Source organism: Patella vulgata, chromosome 6 (assembly GCF_932274485.2).
Source record: "Patella vulgata chromosome 6, xgPatVulg1.2, whole genome shotgun sequence".
Taxonomy (NCBI): Eukaryota; Metazoa; Mollusca; class Gastropoda; family Patellidae; genus Patella; species Patella vulgata.
Window position 1 is genome coordinate 508,519 of NC_065884.2, and position 26,888 is coordinate 535,406.

General features: G+C 36.2%; 2 protein-coding genes across 2 annotated transcripts; both read left to right on the forward strand.

Annotated features, from left to right (window-relative positions):
* Window positions 1-705: 705 nt before the first annotated feature.
* LOC126823971 (uncharacterized) lies at window positions 706-8,043 on the forward strand. The gene is made up of 7 exons (XM_050553047.2): window positions 706-903; window positions 3,358-3,453; window positions 4,515-4,570; window positions 4,884-4,940; window positions 6,007-6,127; window positions 6,656-6,825; window positions 7,802-8,043. The coding sequence occupies exons 1-7, from the start codon at window positions 864-866 to the stop codon at window positions 7,868-7,870; spliced, it is 609 nt and encodes a 202-aa protein (XP_050409004.1). The 5' UTR covers window positions 706-863; the 3' UTR covers window positions 7,871-8,043.
* A 4,381-nt stretch (window positions 8,044-12,424) lies between these two features.
* Window positions 12,425-26,435, forward strand: LOC126823960 (beta-glucuronidase). Its single transcript, XM_050553030.1, has 12 exons — window positions 12,425-12,640; window positions 14,184-14,360; window positions 15,679-15,854; window positions 17,635-17,777; window positions 18,890-19,083; window positions 19,854-20,000; window positions 21,073-21,248; window positions 22,198-22,347; window positions 23,465-23,549; window positions 24,194-24,370; window positions 25,215-25,350; window positions 25,681-26,435. Exons 1-12 carry the CDS (start codon window positions 12,434-12,436, stop codon window positions 25,827-25,829), a joined length of 1,917 nt encoding a protein of 638 aa, XP_050408987.1. The 5' UTR covers window positions 12,425-12,433; the 3' UTR covers window positions 25,830-26,435.
* The last annotated feature ends 453 nt before the right edge of the window (window positions 26,436-26,888 follow it).

The window sequence follows — 26,888 nt, forward strand, 5'->3', positions numbered from 1 at the left end:
TAAAATGAGGTTTTGCCCCGTAGCGAAGTGACTCAGTGAATACGATCTGTCCCACACTGATCCGCAGTGAATATTTGCTTGGCCGCGACAATCCCTGATAAGGATGACATTGATGCGGCTTAATGAGCTAGAAATATTAACTTTTTTCCTGCGACAAATTAAATTCTAAAACATTTTTTGTATATATTGGAAAAATAAATAAAGGCGTTTGACGTATTTGTAGGTAAAAATTATTTCCGATTTAGTGTAAATGGGTATTAAATTGACTAAAATGCAGCATTCTCTCCGAAGCAGTTATATCTTATGTAAACAATGCACGCGCCATTCAGCCAATGATTCACACTGCGTGCTGTGACAGCACGTGTTAAGGCAGTCAGATTGGATCTGTCCACTGACAGTGGTAAATATGGCCGTATGAAATCGTAACCGAAGAGTAGCGATCGATTAGTCTCAATTACCCAGACAGACAAGATCAAGCGCATGCCTTTCTAAAGCTATTCTCACCTCGTAACATGGTCATTCGGTTCAAGCATACAGCAAGCGCTCGTTCACATTTTTTAAAAAACTTTTGACTAATATAATACCTTTCCGTTAAAACCAAAATTTGTTTAGATCAATACAATGTCGAGCGATTAATGCACGAAGAGTCTGACTTCGAGTATTTATAGAATCTGGTTAACCAAGACACGAGGTGAATCGGTAGAGTTGAAAGGCGAAGGGTGAAAGGTGAACTGGAGTTGAGTTATGAAATAAAGCACAACCGTGATTTGTTTGATCTAAAGACTAGAGTAGATAGTATTTATAAGTAGTCAACAATCAGAATGTACCGTTAGTTTGACGACAGACCAGCAGGACGAGTAAAGATGGCGACAGATATATTGTTCTTCATACCTAATATTATAGGTGAGTAATACATACACCTACTCATGATGAATGACATGACAACTTTATTATATTTATTAATTCAAATTGTAACAAATGTGATCACTGACATAAATAACCCTGCTGTACCAGCCCTGGCAGCAACAGTATAATTTGCGTTTGGAACAACACTTTAATGTCTTTATAGTTTATGCCCTCCGATATGTGAACCACCGGTACCACTTATAATTTCACTCCTGTATAGTGCAGACAGAGCTAGGGTAGGAGCGGATGGATAGTTCTGCAGTCTCATTGATAACAAATGGAATGGCCAAGTTTTAAGTTTATAATTACATGTATCATATGTTTCAGAACCATTAACTAGGCTAATGAAGAACAGGCATACGTCATATATTTGATATAAGTGTAGGTCGTAGCGGCGCTGTCCGGGCAAGATTTCCCTCATAGCACACTGTACATGGCGTATGCCCATCTTCATTAGCCCAGGGGGGGTTGGATGGCTGAATGGTTAGCAAGTGCGCGCTGTACCATAAAGTCTGTCATTGAGTCAACTGGCGTGGTTTCGAATCCCCGGTTGTACGTGGCAAGGAGTAGGGTCGCCTGTCCAACCTCGTGGGTTTTTTCCGGGTCCTCTGGTTTCCTCCCACTGCTAAAGACCCCCCTCGCGTAAGCGAATTATTGAAATAAAATTAAACCATATGTTAGTCCCGAAATGACCTAGTTTGTGTCGAGTGGACGTTAAACCCCATTTCTCTCTCTCTCTCTCTCTCATTAGCCCAGGTCGGAGCAGATCTGCAGTAGGACATTGAATTTCATTTCATTTCATACACCATATTGAGCATGCTATGAGACAATTTTTACCTGGACACTATCATTGAATTCCAACTGCCAACCGAGATAAAGAAGCCGAGTATACACTATACAGTGTGCGATGAGAGAAATTTACCCCAGGAGACTAAGTGTTTACACACATGTATCTACAAACTGTTTTTCTGTAAGGTGGGAGGAGTGCAATGTCGTTTAATGTGTGCACATTTGATCAAAAGATACATTTGTATATCTTTGAGTCAAGGGGTATGGTTTCGCTTCCCCGCTTATACATGACAAGGAGTAGGATTGCCTGTGGGTTTTCTCTGAATCGTCTGTTTTTGCCCACTGCTAAAGACTCACACGTGCAAGCGAATTAGTGAAATAAAACTGAACCAGATGTTAGTCCCAAAAATTACCTGGTTTGTGTCAAGTGGGGGTTAAAACCCATTCGCTCTCCCAATCTAGATGTCTGTTATTTAATGTAGATTGTAGATTATTATACTGTACCATGGATCTTATAATACATGAAATCTAGAGATTAAAGCTGACCTATTGTTTATATGTGGATATACTACACATGTATACTGTACTATAGATTATAGGTGACCTACTCCGTACATCAAATCTGATAAAACAGATAATAAATGGATTAACTTGGAGCATAAACAAACATCCAGGTCATGTATCAACCCTACGTATAGAAAAATACCTGATAGATTTGTATACTTAAATTGTTTCAATGGCATTTAATAATTCAACTGGAATATGTTGATAAAGTCTAGAGAATGCTAGTCGAAACATTGCTCAGTACGTGTATTCCATAGAATTATCACCAGTCCATTTTTAAAGATGCATTATGTAAAATTTTTGTAAAGATCTGGTCGTTCTTGCTGTAATGGTTTTGAAATAGATACAGGTGATGAAAAATGTATCGGAAAATTTGACCCTTATTTCTTTATTCTAAGCGAATTTATGAATGTTTGAAGTTGTGACAAGAATTTGCTTAAATTGTGTCCCCCAGATTGACAGTCTGTATTCTCAATTGTCAAGTACCATTACCATGGTAATAAACAAAGTCTCTATTGTTAAGTACCATTACCATGGTAATAAACAAAGTCTCTATTGTCAAGTAGATGGCCGAATGGTTAGCACGTGCACATTGTATCATAAGGTCTGTCATTGAGTCAACTGGTGTGGTTTGCGATTACCCGGTTGTACCTGACAAGGACTAAGGTTGCCTGTCGGTTTCCTCCGACTGCTAAAGACCCCTACGCGCAAGCCAATTATTGACATAAAATTCAACCATATGTTAGTCCCGAAATTATTAAACCCTCCCTCCCCTCTCTCTCTCTCTGTCTCTCTCACAGATAATGCATCTTTAATAGAAAAGATTTTATTAGAATTATAGTACAATACATGTATAGTATATGTGGGTCACGTCCAGTTGATGGGGTTGTCGACTGATCTGAAGCAGTCACTTTGGATCATTAGGTCTGTTATTGAATCCAGTGTTGTGGGTTGGATCCCAAGCTTGTACATGACCTGCCTAACCTCATGGGTTATCTCCCATTGTTAAAGACCACTCATTGAAATAAAAATTGTACCATATGTTAGTCCCATTGAGTGGACATTCAACCCAATTTTTTATGTTTTTATATTTTCTAGGTTATATAAGAATAGGACTGGCGTTAATATCATTTATATTGTGGAATTATCCATTTTACTTCCTCTTGTTTTACTGTCTGTCTGTCTCCCTTGATTGTAAGTATAACCTCTTGTTTTAAAATATGAAATCTTATCACAATGCAGATTATTTGTCATGTTCCTACAGAATATTCATCAGCCCTTGTATATAAAATACGCTGGTTCAGCCCTTGACTATAAAATATGCTGGTTCAGCCCTTGTATATAAAATACACTGGTTGTATATAAAATTCGCTGGTTCAGCCCGTGTATATAAAATACGCTCATTTAGCCCTTGTATATTAAATTCGCTGGTTCAGCCCTTGTATATAAAATACACTGGTTCAGCTCTTGTCTATAAAATACACTGGTTCAGCACTTGATAAGGGAGCCACAGGGGATTAGTGAGTAAGATGCTGACTGGCTAACCGGAGGGTCTCGAGTTCGCTCCTGGTGTTGGCCGAGAAAGTTCCTCAAGATGTTGTGAAGGACGGAGAGTCTGACAACGACAGTTGTCTAGTCGTTGAATGGTGCGAAAAACTGAGGTCCCGTGTACACATTGACATGCACGTAAATGAAATGAAATGAAATGGGGTTTAACGTTCTACTGTTCTGCTCCTAGCCTGGGCTAATGAAGATGGGCATACACCCGACAGTGTGCTATGAGGGAAATTTTGCCCGGCCTACTCTTATATCGAATTCCAACTGCCAAGGGATCTTTTACGTGACATGCACGTAAGAGAACCCTTGACAGTTGGATCTCGATATAAGAAAGAGAGATAAACAAATGTGACTGAATTTCCTGGCCACTTTGAGTGATGCCACATGACAAAGAGTAATGTTGCATGTCAAACATTGTGGGTTTTCTGTGGGAACTCTTTTATTACTACAAGGAAACCCGAGCCCCGAGAGAAAACCCTGGAAGATAGACAGGCAACATTCACCTACAAAAATGAGGTCTAAAAATATATTCTACTAAAATTCACATACTCAGCTATTCCTCCACCCCTTTGAATTAGGTGGAAGCATTGGTATCTGGACTATAGCCTGGCATTATATATTATTACCTTAGTCTCATTCAGCCAAAAATATATTGTTAACAAGATGTTAAATGTCTATTTGAAATTTGATTGTTCTAGGTGTAGATGGTTACGCAGCCAGGAAATTTCAACAAACATCCAAATTTGGTGCTTGGGTAAGATTATATTTTACAGTTAGTTATCACATTCTTGGTCATTCTGGTTACTATTACAGCTTGGTGTCTGAAGGAGGCAAGGATTTGACAAACAGATATGGCTTCTATAATCTCAATAATTACTCTGATCCCATGGTGCAAGAGTTCAGGGTCGACACTCAGCTGTGACTTTAATAACTAGAAAAAAATATAATGATTAGGCCCATATTTGTTGAGTCAGGGGTATTTATATATGTGTTTATATTTGATGAGTCAGGGGTTTTTATGTTTATATTTGATGAGTCAGGGGTTTTTATGTTTATATTTGTTACAGTTTGATGTAATTATAGATTTATTGAGTCGAGGTTTTTTATGGTGTGGATTAAGTAAGGTTAGTGATAAACTTTTATTTTATTTATAACATAACAAGTATTGCTGTCATATTAACAAACAATTGCTATATTCCATTGTCTCGGAACTGTTGTAAGTGTCTGCCTTTAACATTCCTGTCCAATCACTTTTATGACTTTCATAAATAAATCTACATTCATGATAGAGGGCCTGGCAAGGGACAATGTATAGTCATTCTGATGGGACAGAAAACTGAGGTCCCGTGTACACAGTGGCGTGCACGTAAAAGATCCTTAGGCAGTTGGAATTCGATATAAGAGTAGACTGTAGTGCCTCTGTTCGGACAAAATTTCCCTTGTAGTACACTGTATGGCATATGCCCCTCTTCATTAGCCCAGTCAGAGCGGAACAGTCGGACGTTTAACCTTATTTTATTTCTTGTTTTCCCTCCAATCTCAACAACTATCTTTTATCCCCAACAAATGGCAACCTGACTTTATATATTGTAAATATAACATAAAAATTGTAGACCTTGAAAACCATTGACAATCCACAATAATGTCTATAGCTGTTCATTCCACAAAAACTAGGTCATTTTACGACTAACATATGGTTCAATTTTATTTCAATAATTACTCTTTGTCATGTACAAGCAGGGATTCGAAACCACGCCACTTGACTCAATGCCAGACCTTATGATGCAAATGCATGCCGCATCCGACCATATTAACACACTTCTACTGTCAGTGCACAGATCATATTCACTGAGTCACTTCACAAAGTGGAGTGAAAGAGAGAGAGAGAGAAATGGGGTTTACTCGACACAATTTAGGTCATTTGGGAGGAAAACAAAGGACCCAGAGAGAAACCGAAGAGGTTGGACAGGTCACCCTACTCCTTGTCATGGACAACAGGGGAATCGAAACCATGCCAGTTGACTCAATGACAGACCTTGTGATACTACGCGCAAGCGCTAACCATTCAGCCATCCAACCTACAGTTGTATAATGATATATTTTTAGTGGGGTTATACACTGTAATGTTGTATAATGATATATTTTTAGTGGGGTTATACACTGTAATGTTGTATAATGATATATTTTTAGTGGGGTTATATAATCGTAATGTTGGAATGGATGACATTTGTTTCAACTCATTCTAAAGGACCAAACTGGAAAGAAACATCCAAAGATTTTCCTGCTTTAGTTAAAAGTGTCATGGCCGGAGGTAAGTTATCTTCAATAAAAGGCATAGTCCCTCTTATCCTCGGTATCCCCAGTTTCTCATTCCGTTCTACTCCACTATACCCTGGGTTCATCCACTGGGGATATCGAGGATGAGTCTCGCTATAACTCGATCAGTTATTAACTGGTTTTATTTATTAGGTCACAGTTCGTTTCTTCCAGATTATTTATCATGTTTTATATAGATATGAAATGATGATTTGAGGTGATGTTTGTAATGTCTGCACCACTAAAGGGAGGATTAGTCTAAAGCCACCATTTGTACTAGACAAGGAGTAGGGTAGTCTGTCTAACCTTGTGGTTTTTCATCGAGAAATTTCAGCTTCTCGACACTTCTGAAGATCCTTTTGCACAAATCGATGATTAAAATAAAAATACACCATATGTTAGTCGTGAAATGACCTGATTGATATACACCACTAGGGATGTTGGTAATATCATCATGTTATATATTATAGGGTTCTATACACCACTAGAGATGTTGGTAATATCATCATGTTATATATTATAGGGTTCTACACACCACTAGGGATGTTCATAATCTCAGGACTTCATGTTTTACCGATCTGGTTATATGGTCTACAGTCTGGATATTTGGATAGTCTCAATCTACCAGTCCTAATACAGATAATGGTAGTACTTATATTAATAGGTGGACGAGGTGTCTGTTGTATCGTTGAGGTAAGATTTCACAACGTCGATTACAAATCGTATTTATCACTCGCAGAAGCCGCTTGCTAACCTGGAGGTCCTATGTTCGGTCACTGTATTGACTGAGAATGTTCATCAGAATTTTCCTGCATGGTCCCCCCCCCCCTTGTCAGTGGTGCAGGATGGAGGGCTTTGCAAGGGACAATGTATAGTTATTCAGATGTGACAAACAAACGAGGTCTTTTATAAACATTGGCATGGAAGTGAAAGAACACTTGACAGTTGAAATTCGATAAAAGAGTAGACAGTAACGCCACGGTCTGGGCAAAACTTCCCTCGTAGCACACTGTATGGCGTATATGCTTGTCTTCATTAGCCCAGCATAGGAGCAGAACAGTAGGACGTTAAACCCCATTTCATTAAATTTATCACTCAAAATCAAAATCCATGTATGAAATAATTTTACCTCTAAGTCCTAGAAATGTTTCATAGAAATGTTTCTCTCTGATCATTTATTCTGTAACTGAGGATCATCTTTTAGGCTGTGTTTTCACAAAAGATAATAAATTGTTGGATTAATCCTCCCCCAATAAATTGGTTGAAATTATTTATAAGGATTTCAAGCATGATTTCCCCTTGTCTAGCATCATTTGAGTCAACTGGCGTGGTTTTGATTCCCCGGTTGTACGTGACGAGGGGTAGGGTTTGCCTGTCTAACCCTGTGGATTTCCTCCCACTGCTGAAGACCGCTATGCACAAGCGAATTATTGAAATAAAATTAAACCATATGTTAGTCCTGAAATGACCTTAAGGCCTTAATATTCCAGACAATTACCTGAACTTTCAGACTATAGAAAATGGCTGAATATAGACTTTCAGACTATACACAACAAAAATTAGTTTTACCAAAATAAAACCAGATGTATATTTAGGAATTATGCTTAAAGTTCAATACAATTATTGTCTCAGTATCAAGGGATATGTTCACAATTGTTTTTATTTTCAGTTATTTTACAATAAAAAATATGTGGAGTTTTTACTTGATGAAAAGACAGAAGAAGACGTGAAATCCTGATGAAATATGATTTTAATTATTGTGATATCCGTAATGATGTGTGGTGTGTGTTGTTAATGATGTTTATGTATTGTTAATGATAAGATTATATCATCAGATAGTATTAATATTTTACTACAATAATTAAATATAATATAATATAAATGGTATTGATATTTTACTACCATAATTAAATATAAAATATATACATGTATGAATGGTATTGATTATAAGAAATGTTATATACATGAGTGGTATAATTTATCATAATTTAATACAAAATATATTATATATGTGTATAAGTGGTAAACATATTTTACTACCCTAGTTAAATATATAAGGTAATGTTATAATTTACCTTAATTAAATATTAAGGTCAAACACACCTGTTTAATTTAGAAGTATTTAGTTTGGAGTATATCTATAAAAACAAATAAAGGTAACTGGTTTCCAATGTTAGTAAGCCACATATTTTATTATTTTATAATCATGTTTTATTATTTATGGAAATCAAAATGTAATAATTGTGAAATTAGTTGAGATATCAGCGTTGATATTATGTATTATATATAATCTTCAGGTTTTATGTAGAGAATATCAAAACTTTTATGTTTTTTTATGAAATTGAAAAAGTAAATAATGACTATTGTTTAGTGTCCAGTTTAGAAGTGTTCAGTTTTAAATACATTGTTTAAAAACCAAGAGTATATAAAGGTAACTGGTTTCTAGTGTTAGTAAGCCACATATTTTATGATTATATTATGGAATATATTGTAATCTTTTATCTTTTATCAGTATATGAAATTGTCAGGGTAGTTTTAACATACTAAATATTAATATATTAACTGTTGAATATCAAAAACAAGTCGTGATATATTTGTCAGTACAACGAATATAATAATATAGAATGTAAAATATATTAGCATGTTACATGCACATCCTCTGCTCTTAGCGGCTTGGTTCCCCCTTGTCAGTGATGGAGGTACAGACAAGGACAGCTGTCTAGTCATTCGGATGGGATGAAAAACTGAGGTCCCGTGTACACATTGGGGTGCACGTAAAAGATCCCTTGACAGTCGGAATTCGATATAAGAGTAGGCCTTAGTGCCGCTGTCTGGGCTAATATTCCCTCATAGCACACTGTATGGCGTATGTCTGTCTTCATTAGCCCAGTAGGACGTTAAACTCCATTTCATTTATTCCCCTTCTCTTTGTCCCATTTTTGCCAGTTACATGGAAAACAGGCCTAAGTCAGTCAATTTCCTATATGTCTTTTCTGGCCTATGATTTAATTTAAATAGAAATAATATAAAATGACAATTTAATATAATTATATAGAAAGTAATATACAGTATAATGACCGGTTAATAATTACTGCCAGCATTAATGAAAAACTAGCTAATGTGATGCACAACCCACTGTATGTCCATTTCAGTATTCATTTTTTAGCCTACAAGGACAATTAACATTAAATATTTCCTAAGCCTGCAATGATGATTGACAATTATTTTGTTGTCCCCCGCCTTTCGAAGAAAGCAGGGGACTATTAAAATGGGTTCGTCCGTCTGTCTGTCTGTCTGTCCGTCTGTCCGTCCGTCTGTCTGTCCGTCACACTTTTTGGGACACAATAACTCTCTTCCTAATTGAGCTAGAATGTTCAAACTTGGTGTATGTGTTTATTAGGTCAATGCCTTGATGAAGTTCGAAGATGAGCATTTTCCGCTTAGGGTAAGCAGAGATAAGCAATTTGATTGGTTGATGCTTTGGGACACGATAACTCTCTTCCTAATTGGGCTAGAATGTTCAAACTTGGTGTATGTGTTGATTAGGTCAATGCCTTGATGGAGTTCGAAGATGAGCATTTTCCGCTTAGGGTAAGCAGAGATAAGCAATTTGATTGGTTGATGCTTTGGGACACGATAACTTTTAATTGAGCTAGAATGTTCAAACTTGGTGTATGTGTTTATTAGGTCAATGCCTTGATGGAGTTCGAAGATGAGCATTTTCCGCTTAGGGTAAGCAGAGATAAGCAATTTGATTGGTTGATACTTTGGGGCACGATAACTCTCTTCCTAATTGAGCTAGAATGTTCAAACTTGGTGTATGTGTTGATTAGGTCAATGCCTTGATGGAGTTCGAAGATGAGCATTTTCCGCTTAGGGTAAGCAGAGATAAGCAATTTGATTGGTTGATGCTTTGGGACACGATAACTTTAGTTCTAATTAAGTGAGATTGATGAAACTTGGTGTATAGATTTATTATATGAATACCTTAACTATGTTCGATAATGAACATTTTTTGCTGAGGGTAAGCAGAGTGATAAGCAATTTGATTGGTAGAAACTTTGGAACACAATAACTCTCCTTCTAATTGAGGTAGAATGTTCAAACTTGGCATAGGTGTCTATTAGGTGAATGTTTAAACTTGATGTATATGTAGATGTTCATTAGGTGAATGTCTTGACTGAGTTCAATAATTAACATTTCGAGCTGAAGCTAAGCAGAGCTAATCGATTTCATTTGTCGATGGTTTGGGACAAGATAATCTTGATTCTATCTGATAGAGAGTGATGAAACTTAGTGAAAAAAATAAATGTGCGATTAATTAATATGTGTCATCTATTTATTTTGCAATTTCGGCGGGGGACATCAGCCTCACTGTTGGCTTGTTTTTCTTAGCTCAACACAAGTTTTACACAAATTACAAAAAGTATCATTATTTTATGATCAACAAATGCATAGGTTTGTTCAACTAGACAAGATTGTGAGTTTTAAATTTTAGTAATTTTCAAGACATGAACACCATGACCCTTACAGAGAAAGAAATGGGGCAGAACATTCACAAACTAGGCCATTTTGGGACGAACATATAGTTCAATTTTATTTCAACGAATTGCTTGTGTGTAGGGTTTATTAGCAGTTGAAGGACCCAGAGAAAATCAATGATGTTGAATTGGTGTTCCTACTCCTTGTCACGTACAAGAGGGGAATCGAAACCATTCCACTTGACTCAATGACAGACCTTATGATGTAAAATGCACATGTTGTCCCACTTGACCACCCAACCCCCCTGACCACACCAGACCATTATAGTTGTTATTATAATGTAAATCATTAAAACTGTTGGTTTTAATTTGTAATTAGACAGTTAGATGCAATAGACTAACACATTCTGTCATACACACTACAGGGTATGCTTATTATTTCTACAACACATTCTGTCATACACACTGCAGGGTATGCTTATTATTTAGTTAAACATAGGTATTTATATAAATATTGATATAGCTAACCATTGATTTATATAGCTAAACATTGAAATAGCAAACTATTGAAATAGCTAGCCAGTATTTATATAGCTAAACATCGGCTTAATATTTAGTTTATTATTAAACATTATTAGACATTAAGTAACTATCCAGACCATAATCAACTCTAGATGTCAACACTAGCCTGCGATATTTACTGGATTAGGATCCCTTTTGCTGCACTTTCATTCATGATTTAATCATGAAATGGATAATCGAGACTATGTTTTTTATCGTATCGACTTTAGTAATAATGATCGAGGCTAGACCGAAAATTCAATTACCGAAATCTCAGTTCAGAATGGATCAATTTGACTGAAATTTTCAGCAAATTCCCTTTACCTTATCTAGTTTTTAACTATTATAGTGAGGACTGCCAGCTTGTTATCTAATGTCTCATAATGTATCTTTAACATAGTGAAACATGGTAACTACATGTATTGATAAAGCTAACTGTTTAAAGAGCTACCGTTTATACCATTCCTGTTTTATGATGTCTCTATTTACAGTGTTTATTTTGTGATTCACATCTTGATTGTTATAATTATTGTTTTTTTTTATAATCTATTTAATAAAATTGTTATATATTTGATAAAGATTGTGTCTTTGTTAATTTACTTTACATCAGGCAAGGTTGGCACTATCCTAACTCCTTGAAAATCCTGTAAAAATGAAAACGTGATTTCCACTATTGGAAAATCCTGGAAAAACAAGATTACTTCTTGAAACTCCTGGAAAATTAACATTTGTGGTTTTGCTATATATTTTAAGATATAAAATGTTCGTCGCCTTAAATGTTCTTCAAGCATAAAATTAAAATAAATTATGATGTAGAATTCTATACAGGGACTCATGGAATCTGGTAAATAACTCCTGGAAAACTCCTGGAATTTTAAGTGTTCTGAGTTGTGCACAGCTTGCCAGGCCAAGGAAATATCGTCATCAGACTAAGGAAATGTCGTCATCAGATCTAGCATATCTCATCATCAGACCTAGCATATCTCATCATCAGGCCTCACTAGGATATCTCATCATCAGGCCTAGGCCTAACTAGGATATCTCATCATCAGGAGTTAGGGTCTACTATGTAAATTTTTTGGGGGTCCAAGTATATTTGGCCCCCCACCGCCATGTGTGACGCCCATGCATGTAAGTATAAAATAAATCGGATGATCGTTTCGTACAATCGACACATTCACACCACGTGTTCCTTTGTTTACAAACAATAAATCACGTGACGAGTGAAGGTCAGGTGATAATCACATGACTTGTTCAAGATGGCCAGGGTGGCTGGGTCGGTGTTGATTCTAGGGTTGTGCTGTTTATCGCCAGCATCAGTATGGGGGAAGGGAATGTTATTTCCAAGAGATTCGGAATCCAGACAGATCAGGAATTTAGATGGAATGTGGAATTTCCGTATTGATACGTCGTCAAACCGGAATCAAGGCTTTGAACAAAAATGGTTTTCGTCACCACTCCAGCAGGTTTGTGGGTTATTAATGATTCTCTGTATATTCAATCTAGTTTATTGACCTGCAATATCTTAGTCCTTCATCTCGGCTATATTCCAGGCTTCGTGATATTAACTCAATTGCTGGGTATGAGTCTAATATTTCAGATATGCATGACATGTGTAGATACCCCATATATTTTTTTAATTAGTTTAATTAGTGTAAAATACTTCTACAGATGACTACAGTGGCAGATAGTGTATAATTTAGTTATTGTATTTCAAAATTCATACTTGCCGAAGTTATTGACACAATTTGCATGTATAAATTTATATAAAATGTTAGATATCCATAAGGACTATGTACAGTTTTCAGAACCTATACATGTATATAACTTATTATTGGCTGTTGACATTATAACAGACTTTGTGGACATGGTGTCCAATCACAATTTTATTGCAGTACAGTTTCATTCATAGTTAATTCATACATGACAACCATTTTGAAATGTTTTAATTTTAGTAATGCTTGACGTGATTTGTGTGTAATGTGGTCTGAAGTCAAATTACTGAACAATAAATATAATTTAATGAACAACCTGTGCTTAAATAAAATGTAATGTGCCAGTAGAATTATGGCTGAGTTGACATGTCATGTCAGGTGTCAGTGACAGGTGCCAAGCCAGTGAGAAGTAGCTTAATTATAATAAAACATGATTAATATCATACCAAATTTTATCCTTCTAGAACAATGAAGGATTTATTATAATTGCTGATGATTGCAGTTTTTGCGACTAGACTATTTCACGGTGTATAACTATAATGATTTATTATAATTGCTGATGATTGCAATTTTTAATACTAGAGTATATATCACTGTGTCTAACTATAAATACATGACCAACATTGTATCTCTATAGCTATCTCTGACCTGATATCAACCCAAATAATGAACTGTTAAGATACAATTGTTGATAAGACAACTATATTGTGTCCTTCAGTCTACACTAGATAAAACATTTATCATTAAATATGGAAAATCTCAAGTGTTAGTTGTCTATATTTTTATCATTTTAATTAATACATGACTAGAAGCTGTCTTCTCTTTCTAGTCTTTGTTGTTTTCTTCACAATGACTTTTGCCAGATGTTTTCTTTGACAACCTGGTTAGTGCCCTTGATCTGAACATCACCCTAACCCGGAACCCTAGCATGAAAACCAAAAAACAGAACCAGACTCTCTATAGAAGTATTAGTTATCTCATGCTACTGTACTTATTTGATTGGTTTTTGTATATTGTTCAAAGACTGGGTCTCGGAAGTAGAATTCAAGAAATCAGAACTTTTGGTGATTTTTCTACAATTTCTGACAAAAATAAATTGGACATCACACAACCAGATCAACATTTCTTCTTTATATTTTAATTTCATCTTTTCATCCTGGTCCAGTTGTCATAATGCGATGCCAGTACCATCAAGTTATAAATATATTTATTTGATCTTTTCAGTCTGGTCCTGTGGTTACGATGCCATGATCGTCAATATATAAATCTATATTTTTTTATTTGATATTTTCAGTCTGGTCCTGTGGTTACGATGCCAGTCCCATCAAGTTATAACGATGTCTTGGCGGATAAAACAATCCGTGATTTTGTTGGATGGGCGTGGTATGATAGAGAATTTTTTGTGCCCTCTGATTGGATGAATAAAAGGGTTGTATTGAGATTTGAAAGTGCTCATTATTATTCTATCGTGGTAAGTAGAGATATTGATGTATGTCATACAGAAAATACGAGAATTGTCTTATTTTTCTGCTCCGACTGGACTAATGAACATGGCCATAGTGGCATGTAATACATCCTGTATAACAGCCATCTCAGTATTAGTAACTATTCTTGTAGTAGTCTCAGTTACCCAGAACCTCCTGTCTTCAGCATACAGAGGAGAGTCTGGGCCAGTTGTCCACATTTGAACTGGATACATGAATAATCAGCCTCCCAGTTACTCATATCCAATGGAACTTTATAGCTAATGTAAACAAAGAGCTGCATCCCTTCTCCTGATGAAGAATGAAGAGAGAGACCGAAGAGAAAAATGTGGTTTACCTCCCACTCGACACTAACTAGTTCATTTCGGGACTAACATATTGTTCAGTTTTATTTCAATAATTGGCTTATTATCCTACTCCTTGTCATGGCCCCCCTTGTCAGTGATGGAGGATGGAAGGCCTGACAAGGACAGCTGTCTAGTCGTTCAGATGGGACGGAAAACCAAGGTCCTGTGTACACATTGGCATGCACGTAAAAGATCCCTTGGCAGTTGGAATTCAATATAAGAGTAGGCCGTAGCGCCGCTGCCCGGGCAAAATTTCCCTCATAGCACACTGTATGGCGTATGCCCGTCTTCATTAGCCCAGGTTAGGAGCAGAACAGTAGGACGTTAAACCCCATTTCATTTCATTTCATTTCCTTGTCATGGACAAGTGGGGAATCGAAACCGCGACACTTCACTCAATGACAGATCTTATGGTGCAAAGCGCATGCAGTAACCATTCAGCCACCCAACCCCCCACAAATTAAGTTAAAGAAAATCCCTATATATGACCCTAAACGAGAGAACAAGCAATTCAAATAGATTTGTCTCATTCATCTAATATTCATAGAATATTTATCTGAATGATAGAGACTACTCTACTCAGCAGTCTGAATGATAGAGCCTACTCTACTTGTCAGTCAACAGTGCAAAACAAAACAAAAAGCACTACACAAACCAACTTAATGATTTTTAAATTTTTTGTTTGTATGTATAGATATATCATTGCTAAGGAGATCATCTGAATTTAAAACTTTGGCTTAATTCATTGTGTTTGGTCTGAAATATCAGGGGTTTAATTAAAGTTAGATGTTTTTTCTTCCCTGGCTTCATTAACCTTGTTAAACCACATTTTATACTCTGTGTACCTTCTGCTTCTCGCACTTTATGCCTGACTTCATTAACCTTCTTAAACCACATTTCATATCATATCACTCTGTTATTCCGCCTGCTTCTACTGTTATTCCATATCTAATTTCAGTACGTCAACTCTCAGCAAGTTATGACTCACAATGGAGGACATTTACCGTTTGAGGTAGAAATCAACCAGTATGTTAATGCTAACGGACCAAATCGTGTGACCTTGGCCTTGAATAACACCTTGACCCCAGATACCCTACCACCTGGAACGGTTCGATATGAGACCGACACAAACAGGTAAATAGCAAAGCGTATTAGAATAAAATATCACTTAATCCTAAATTGTAATGAATAAATCCAGACCAGGGATAATGATTCAATCGTACAAGCCGGACATGTCCTACAGGGAATTAGCCCAATCGAACATCAAGATATCATCTTCAAATTCCAATTTCAGAATGCATGCAGGCATATGCAGTGCCGTACCTGCCATTCAATAGATACAACAGGGTACATGTTCAACCTGTTATACCTTAAATATGCCACTGTATGTGCCCTAATTGCCACAGTCATAAGACAATGTAAATGAAATGAAATGAAATGGGGTTTAACGTCCTACTGTTTTGCTCCGAATTGGGCTAATGAAGATGGGCATACGCCATACAGTGTGCTATGAGAGAAATTTTGCCCGGACAGCGGCACTACAGCCTACTGTATATCGAATTCCAACTGTCAAGGGATCTTTTACGTGCACGCCAATGTGTACACGGGACCTCGGTTTTTTGTCTCATCCGAATGACTAGACAGCTGTCCTTGTCAGGGCCTCCGTCCTGCATCACTGACAAGAGGGAACCACGCTGGAATATCTGGATGAACTTTCTCGGCCAATGCAGGGATCGAAGACCCGACCTTCAGGCTAGCGGGCCAGCGTCTTACCCACTTAGCCACCGTGACCCCCATAAGACAATGTATTTGTAACCTAGAGAAACAACTTTACAAATTTGAATTATTCCAACAGTAGTAAAAAATTAACTAACAAATTTAATGTGATGGCCCAAAAATATAATGGCATTAAAATAAAATATTGTACTTTAAGTTATATGACTTGGTTGTTATAAGACTTTAATCCACAATGGTGTTAAAGTTAGATTAGTTACACAATAAAAGATATCAAAATGTTGACACTAGCATGCCCATTGGAATGAAATTTACCTGGGGAGGGGCTGTCCGAGGAGTGCTTCAGGTTTTTTTTAAAAATATATCCTAAGGTAAATGCAGTGCCCATTCATGAATGCTATTTAATATATTATGCAATAATGACTGACATATTTAATATGTATGTGTTACACTACAACTTGGGAATCATTTAGTTGTGTTGTTTTAGTAGAAGTTTCTATATTTTATGTTTAGTTTCAAACCATTGTAGGCAAATTGTTCAAATTCATTGAAAATCATCAAAAAATATTGGGTTGCTACTGTTGCGTAGTTTAAAATGTTCCATCAGGTTTATAACTGTTTAGTTTCACTAGTGGTGTTGACAATAGTAATCAAAAATAGAATTGGTTTCACATCAGTGTATTTGTTGCTCTTGACTACTATAATATTTATTTATCTGTTCTCCTTTAACCATTGTGAATGATGAAAACTACTCTTGCCCAAAACAAAGCCTTCTTTCCATTTGGGAGCCACAGTGGCTCAGTGAGTAAAGCGCTGGTTCACTAACCTGAGATATAGGGTTCGATCCTGATTATTCCTGATGTTAGTCGAGAATATTCCCCGCCATTTTTCAGTGTGGTTCCCCGTGTCTAGTTGCTCAGATGGGAGGATAAACCGAGGTCCCAGGTCAATTGGATTTCGAAATAAGAGTAGGCTGTAGTGGCGCTGTTCGGGCAAAATTTCCCTAGTAGCATACTGCATGGTGTTTGCCCATCTTCATTAGTCCAGTCGGAGCAAAACAGTAGGACATTAAATCCCATTTCATTTCCCTCCAAGAGCAGGATAGGTTCCGTTCCAGTCAATGCCAATGGAATACGAACATCTTATTGTCATTGATTTTAATTATTCTGCTGTTTTTCAGATATCCAGCAGGTTATTTTGTACAGAATGTTCAAATGGATTTTTTTAATTATGGCGGCATCCATCGACATGTTCGAATTTATTCCACACCGAAGACATATATTGATGATATTACAATAACAACAGATATACAGGATACCACAGGTAGGGGCTTTAAAGGGCTGTTATCAAATAGATTGTAAAGTTTTACAGTGTTGTGCTTATGTTCTTATCTCTTGATAATGGTTGAGAGCGAGACATTAAGTAGAGACATTAGGTAGTCCCGAGCTGTTGTTTCAATATATTACGCAATGTCTTAAGCTCGAGACCATTAAACAACTTAAAATACAAACACTAGCACATGCTGTGCAATGAAATACGTCACGCGGGTCCAAAATTTCAAATAGTATAAATAATGTATGCTTGGCACATTAAGCATACCATTATTTGAAATAATGGTACGCCAACATGAGAGGATGACGTCACATCTGTATTTTGAATATTCTTAAGTAGTCGTTTTTTCTCTGTCATGGTGGGAAGTTGCCTTATGATTGTTCTAATGTACATGTCCATGTGTATATACAGTACAAACATGTTGTGATTGAATAATAACTCAGGAAACCACAAACAATGTCAGTGTTATAATATACAGTACAAAAACTACCATCCACATTGGGAACCTAAATCACAACAATTCACTCGTCCTTTCATAAACACTGTATGGCGTATGCCCGTCTTCATTAGCCCAGGTTAGGAGCAGAACAGTAGGACGTTAAACTCCCTTTCATTTCATTTCATTTCATTTCCTTTCATAAACAAACTAATATGAATTATTGACTAGCAATCCTTAGTTGTTCTCATATTAATCTAGTCTCATATCCCAAAAGAGAAATGGGGTTTAGAGTCCAATTGACTCAAACTAAGTCAATTTGGAACCAACATATATATTGAACAATTTTATTGCAATTCAGAGGGGGTTTTTTGCATCAGCTAAGCCTTTTTCCCCGATCTGTTCAGACAAATAAAAACATTGTTTAAGAAAGAAAATTGTTATTGCAATAATTTACTTGTGTGTATGGGTTTGTAGGAGATGGAGGAAACTGCCTGACGCGGAGAAAACCAACATGGTCATACATGCGACCCAACTCCTTGTCACAAGCAAGTGTGGAATCAAAACCAAGCCACTTGACCCAATGACAGATCTTATGATCCCTCTAACTAACCTAATTTCCCAAGACTCTGTTTTTTGACATTATCATATTTTGTTATGCTTCCAGGAATTGTGAGGTATGAAGTTACAGCGGGTGGTCAACCAGGGTTTGTAGCTGGGGAAGTAGCCATCTTGGATAAAATGGGGAACGTTGTAGGAAGTAAACAATCTTTAAATGGGACAATAGAGATACCAAACGCTAATTTCTGGTGGCCGTATACCATGAATACATCCAGTCCAGGCTACCAGTATACACTAAAGGTATGGCCTATAGTAGAGAAGGAGAGTGGGGGGGGGTGGAGGGTGTATACCATGAATATGGGCAGTTCAGGCTATCAGTTTAATTGAAGGAACGGTGTAGGGTAGGGATAGAAGGTTCAGGGGTGAAGGGTAGGGATAGAAGGTTCGGGGGGGGGGGGGGTGTACCATGAAAACGTCCAGGGTATCAGTATAACGGGAAGAAGGGAGTGAGGGTTCGGAGTTCGGTGGGTGTATACCATGAATACGTCCAGGTTATCAGTATAACTTTCGCATTAACAACAGGACTGGATAATCATAAATAATTGGCCATTTAATTTTCCCATGTATGTCACTTGCCTAGTATTAATATGACACGATCAGTTTTCTTCCATGTTACTGACACTTCTACAGAGCCGTCAGTGTCGCGCTGACTTGCTTATAACCAGAAGGTTCCTGGTTGGAGGCTAAGAAAGTTCCCCAGGAGTTTCCCCTTTCAGTGGTGGGGTAGGACCGAGGGTCTGGTAAGGAGCACTGTCTAGTCTTGGGATGATATGAAAAACATGTCCCATGAATACTTTCGCTTGCGCATAAAAGAACCCAAATTGACTGTCGGAATTTGAATTAGGAGTAGATTGTCACTTGGCTTTCCTGGCAAAATTTTTCCTCTTTTCATTAGCCCAAATGGAAAAGAAAAGTAGGACATTAAACCCTATTTGTAATCATTTCATATCATGCATGATAAATGTATAGTTTAACTGCTGGTTCAATTAGATGATTTATTTTTCGTACAGGTGACACTAGGTCAGTCAACAACCAATGATAAAGATGTTTATCGTTTACCGTTTGGAATTCGTACCGTAAACATGACAACCAATCAATGGTTGATAAATAATCAGCCATTTTACTGTCATGGTGTCAACAAACATGAAGATGCTGATGTAAGAAAAATTGTTTTCACTATTTGTATGATACCCAAATTTCAGTACTCACCTAATACCACCTAATACTCACCCAATTCCACCCAATACTAACCTAAAACCACCCAATACTCACCCAATGCTAACCTAATACTACCTCAAAACCACCCAATATTGTGACAAACTTACAGAATACTTCAATTATACCAAAAACAATCAGATAGTTTGTGGAAATTTTGTATAATGTGTACAGCAAATGGATTGTGATGGTCAATGTCTCACCATTCCAGTTATCTCCCTTTATCACCAAATACACATAATAACTAAATATTTATCCATACCAACTATACCTAATTCCTAATTTGTCTGTACCTAGTTTATCATTATCCCTAGTGTTAAATTTACTGGTTTTTATGCTGTTGTAATCCTTCATTCACTTTAAAACTCAAACAGCAATCAACATTGGCCATTACAGCAGGCCCACTTGTGACTCCATTAAGTGCTGGTTTTTTTTTTAACTCCGCTGTGCTTTGAAATTGTGAGATCATGCACAATTTTTAAAGGAACAAGTATTCCATGTTTTATTTTGATTCTATTTGAATTGGTGGAGCACTTAGTCGCAAGTATGGCTTGAGAGAATGTGAATAAACAAGAAAGGCATTTAGTGACTCTTGCATCTATATCACGTAGTATTTCAAACTATTGTCCATTCTGTGTGCATTGCTGTTCTTTCCTGACTTCCTGTTTTCAAGACTTAGGTTTTGTTCACCTTGTGAGGCATGGTGGTTTGGTGACTAAGGTGTTGGCTCCCTAACCAGAAAGCCCTAGGTTCAACTTTGTCCCCAGGTTCAACTTTGACCCCAGTGTTGGCCAACGAAATGCCTCATGACGTTAATGCCCATTTTCTAGCTGTTTATCTTCAACATTTGTGTGTAAATAGTGACCATAGAGTACATAGTACGCGCCTAGAGCATGCATTTGTGGATGAATTGGTGCTTTACAAATATACATTATTATTATTATTATTATTAACATGTTTCAAATATAAAATATTTCCTGATGTCTAAATAATGTATCTAATCATATTTTACAGATACGAGGTAAAGGTTTAGATTACGCCCTGATAGCTCGTGATTTTAGTATGTTAAAATGGCTGGGTGCCAATTGTTTCCGAACGTCACATTATCCATACGCGGAGGAGATCCTGGATCAAGCCAGTGAACAGGGTATCGTTATTATAGATGAAAGTCCAGGTGTTGGAATAACGGAGTAAGTTATATATTTTAGTCATTTCTAATTTTGAACATTAATTGCATCTGTTCTAATTTTTGAACATATAAATTGCATACATTGTAATATTTGGATATATGAATTATACATGTTCTAAATTTTAGATATAAAAAGGGCAATCAGTATTATTCACAGGCCACTTTCATTCCATTGTACTAAATTCATTTAAAATGTGGATGAATCGACACATTGACGTTATTTTGTTGTAAAATATTTGGATAATGATACAAGATGGAAGTAAATTTACATAATAGTATTATGATTATTGTAAAAGTACAAACATATTGTGTTAGCTATTTGATCTGTTCAAATGAAAACTAATATCAGGTGTTATAATAAGAGTAAGCTTGATCTGCCACAAGCACATCAACAGTCACTATATATATGAATCAATGGTTTAAACCTTGATACACACTCTCCGAAGCAATGCGTTAAACTTCAATAAGACCTATTGGAGCAACAGTTTATTCCTGCATTTAAGAAACCCACGAGGATAACGCCAGGTCCAAAGACCACCTGCAGAGTCAGCAGCCCGGTTGTTTAAATACAAAACTAGAGCAACAGTTTGTCAGCCGGGTGAACTCCTCAAACGAGAACTGGTATCGAATGTTCCAACCCAATCCAAAGTATTTAACACGCAGCCAACTCCATGCCCATTCTCCTCACTACTGATAAAATACACCATTTGTTAGTTATGTGAACTCAAATGGGAAGTGGTATGAGATGATAGGGGTCTATTCCAGTGTTGATTAATAAAGTCCCTTATGAATTTGAATCCCATTTTATTTCATTCCTTATTCCCCAATCCAAAGAGCTTGTTTCATCCATCATTTGAAAAAATAGACTTCCTCTAGCATTAATCGGCTATTGTAAATACCTCGTATTTGTTTATATGTTTTTAAAATCAGATAATTTTGTTATTTTTAAGATTAGATAATTTTGACAACGCATCGTTATCACATCATATGGAGGTTATGGGAGAAATGGTTCGTAGAGATAAAAATAAACCAGCTGTTCTTGTCTGGTCTGTGGCCAATGAACCCCGCAGTGGACTCTCTGCTGCTGGACCTTATTTCAAGTAAGTTCCTTGACATCTTATTATCCAATTTTAAGTATCAAAAATTGTAATCACACAATCAACATTCTGTCTTGTCAGTACTTTCTAAATTACATTTCTTGATGAAAAATTTATTGCCTTTACCTTTAATACTATGTGAACACTTCATAGACTTCATTAGTGTACCCAAACGTGAACAAAGTCTCCTATGTATTGTTAATAGGGTTATGATGACAAACTTTACCTTAGTTTCCCTCTTTCACCATTACTAAATAAAATATTGTATTTAAAATAAGTTATATCCATTGAAAATACAGTGATATTGTGATTTCACAACCACTTTTCAGTATCTTACCAGTTACTTGATCATAGTTTAAAATCAATCTTGTAAGACCAGTCAACTAACTAGATTATTATCAAGATTAACAAAGATTTAGAATCACTTTGAAATAAAACTACTAAATGTTTGTTGGTTCATATATCAACTGTTGAAATGCCCTCTATATCACGAATGGTTAACTAGCACGTGCGCGCTTTATCATAAGTTCTGTCTGGCGGGGTTTCGATTCCCCGGTTGTAGGTGACAAGAAGTAGGGTCGCCTGTCCAACCTCGTGGGTTTTCTCAAGGTCCCCTGGTTTCTTCCCACTGATGGTAGCCACGGTGGCTAGGTGGTTAAGACACTGTCAGTGGTGCAGAACGGAGGGCCTGACAAGGACAGCTGTCTAGTCCTTCGGATGAGACGAAAAACCGAGGTCCTGTGTATACATTGGAATGCACGTAAAAGATCCCTTGGCAGTTGGAATTCGATATAAGAGTAGGCGATAGTGCCGCTGCCCGGGCAAAATTTCCCTCATAGCACACTGTATGGCTTATGCCAGTCTTCATTAGCCCAGTATAGGAGCAGAACAGTAGGACGTTAAACCCCATTTCACTTCACTTCACTTCCCACTGATAAAGACCCCTACGTGCACGCGAATTATTGAAATAAAATTGAACCATGTGTTAGTCCCGAAATGACCTAGTTTGTGTCTATTGGACGTTAAACCCCATTTGTCTTTCTCTATATACATATCATGCAACTAGAATATTTTAGTATTTCTTTATATATTAAATAAAACACTTGTTCTTAACTTTTAGATCTGTGATAGGTCATACACGAAGCCTTGACCCCACACGACCTGTGACCTTTGTATGTAACAATGATTATGAAGATGATTTTGCAGTAAGCACTCTTTATTATTATGATATGTAGTATCCATGAAACCTTATATCAGAGTATTCAGTAGTTCTGATATTAAAAAAAACCAGCTGTTTTAATTTGGCATCATGATCCCTAACAAGCATGATAACCACATCCAACATTGGTCAGGGCCTGTTCATTATTGACATTGTTTTCAAAACTTGTCTATTTTGCAACTTTTTAATTCAGTTTCAGCACATCATCTTGAGAAGACACAAAATATCAAATGTCCTAAAGGATTAAATAAAAATCATGCATGAGGGTGTCTTAATCTTCTGTTTTATGTCTGCTTAAACCTTGGGTGATTGTTATTTGTATTGTCTTATATTGTATAGTAGTGCATTGTATTGTATGGCATAGTGTATTGTGTATTATTTTGTATTGTATAGTGTATTGTCTGTATGTCCTAAAGGATTAAATAAAAATCATGCATGAGGGTGTCTTAATCTTCTGTTTTATGTCTGCTTAAACCTTTGGTGATTGTTGTTTGTATTGTATTATATTGTATTATATTGTATAGTAGTGCATTGTATTGTATGGCATAGTGTATTGTGTATTATTTTGTATTGTATAGTGTATTGTCTGTTCTATTCTATTCTATTCTATTCTATTCTATTCTATTCTAGATACCATATGTTGATATTATATTGATCAACCGTTATTACGCCTGGTATTCCGATAACGGCCATACAGAAGTTATACAACTACAACTAGACTGGGATTTAACCAACTGGAGAAAAAAATACAACAAACCTATCATGGTATCAGAATATGGTGCTGATACTATAGCTGGTCTACACAGGGTAAGTCATACTATGGTACTAGTCCATACAGGGTAAGTCATACTATAGCAGGTCTACACAGGGTAAGTCATACTATAGCTGGTCTACACAGGGTAAGTCATACTGTAGCTGGTGTACACAGGGTAAGTCATACTGATACTATATATGGTACTGATACTATTATGACCAGGTAGAATTAGAGCATAGTTAAGTTGAGGTCCCAACCATTAACCCCGGATGATACTATAGCTGGTAGCATTATGTTGCCATAGAATATACAATCATACTTGTATGTAACACCACAATCAAATAAAGACCTCATATGGTGGGACTGGCCACTGACCTGCATCAAAGTTTATACCCACTAATATCAGAATGAATTTTAATTCAGGCATACACCTTTTCTCTGTATGCAGGATTAATATAATGTTGAAAATAACTAAGAACAGGATTATATCCCATATCTAATACCCACATTGGATGGGAGTAGAAATATTAGAACTATGCGTCGCTGGTTAGATGTGGAAAGTACAGAAGCTAAAAAATCCCCACATCCAACGTGTGACGCATACACAGAACCAGCTACGTTTCGGTTTTATAAATCTTTTTATGTCTCAATCCATCACTCATTCAATTTAAGCGTGTGAGATATGACTTCTCTACAAACTAATGCTATTATTAATTTAAAAAGCAATCTTACTACACAAGCCAACCCAGAATAACATGATGTGTCTCATTTGTATATTAGGTATTTGCTTGAAATCGACTTGTGATGTCTTGTGTCCTATTATAATATTATAAATCAATCGCCTCTCATGGATTATAACATGTTTCTTGTAGTTTCTATGTATTTTCTTATTTTCAGGAACCATCATTTGTATTTAGTGAAGAATACCAGGTGGATTTTATGTCGGAATATCATCAGATATTCGATAAGCATCGAAATAATTTCTTTGTAGGAGAATTAGTGTGGAATTTTGCTGATTTTATGACAGTTCAAGGTTAGTAGACACTGTTGTTTCATCCTTATCCTTTTTAAAGTGTGGATTATTCCATAACGTTTTCTATGATGATTTCTCTCAATTTTAGCAGCCTACTTTTATATAGAATTAAGCAAAACCACCAGCTTAGAAAGTTTGAATAGTCAATGAAATTGAAACAAAAACATACAGTTGATTAATTCAGTGGTATAAAAATATGCTACAATACTATGAGGAGAAAAATCGTCAAAGTTTTGATCCAAAATAAATCTTGCCTAGAACATCAACCAACTGAACCTCTTATTGGAATATTATGATAAAAGTGTTACCTTGATGTTTTTCAATTTTCAGGTATAACTCGAGTTAATGGAAATAGAAAAGGTTTACTAAGCAGACAACGAGAACCAAAGGCTTCGGCCCATTTACTCCGAAAACGCTATATGGCCATGTTTAATTCTACAGCTGCCGATCAAACTTTTAAACCATGTTCTGGTGTTTGACGATTATCTAGTAGAGAGAGAGTTTAACAATTAATTAACGAAATCTTTTATATTTTTTTAAAACTATGCTATGAAATAATTTTTGCAGTTTTTCTAATTTTTTACTTTTTACTTCATGTTTTATCTTTAAAACAGGGATTTAAAAATGTCAGAATCGGTAAATGTTTTAAGGGTCAAATGTAATTTATATTTAATTCATTCTTCTGTCTCCAGCATTTATAACATAAACCATGACTTTTAGTGTTACATTGTGTTTGAGTAGCATACTAATTTCATTGTGCCCATCATCTCAAAGCTATGATTGTGTTCAATATTTTACGCTTAACACACATATACATGTGTAGTGATGTCCAAAGAAACTGCACCAAGAAAACAATTGCTTTAATCAACTGGGTTTTGTCTTCTTTCGATTTATGTGTGTTGGGGAGAAGGGATTTTTTTATGAGAAACTTGAATGTTTTTTAAATGCCTACTTATCATATAATGAAATCCGTTGTATATCATTCCATGCCTTATATTTACATTTTAATTATTTATCATTGGCAATAAATCAAAATCGTATTTTTATAAACCACCAAAAGTGCATATTAAACACCTATTTCAAGATCAACTGACCTTTCTGTGAGGAACAGGGTAGAAATTGAATGGTCATAGAATCACGAGAACAGCAAAAGGTTCATACATGCATGTAGTCTCAATACACAGACACTTGTAACGTACAAGCGGAGTATCGAAACCTGACTCATTAACGTCAGTCAGTTTCAATTGGGCGAATTTTACACGGCTATCCTCATTTTGCATTATCTCAGGGAATAGGGAGGACTATAGATGTACCTTAGAATTATAAATAATATAGGGAATAACACAGTTAATAACTACTACATAACTACTTTATTAATGTGTAGACATATTTATCTTATTTATAAAAGAGGAAGACACAGAAATAGCACCGTCTCATCAGATGTTATAAAAGAGGAAGACATTTTCAGATCAGATTAATTGAACATCGTATTCCTTATATCAAAAGTTTAAATCCTGCGCATGTTTTCCTAGTCGTAA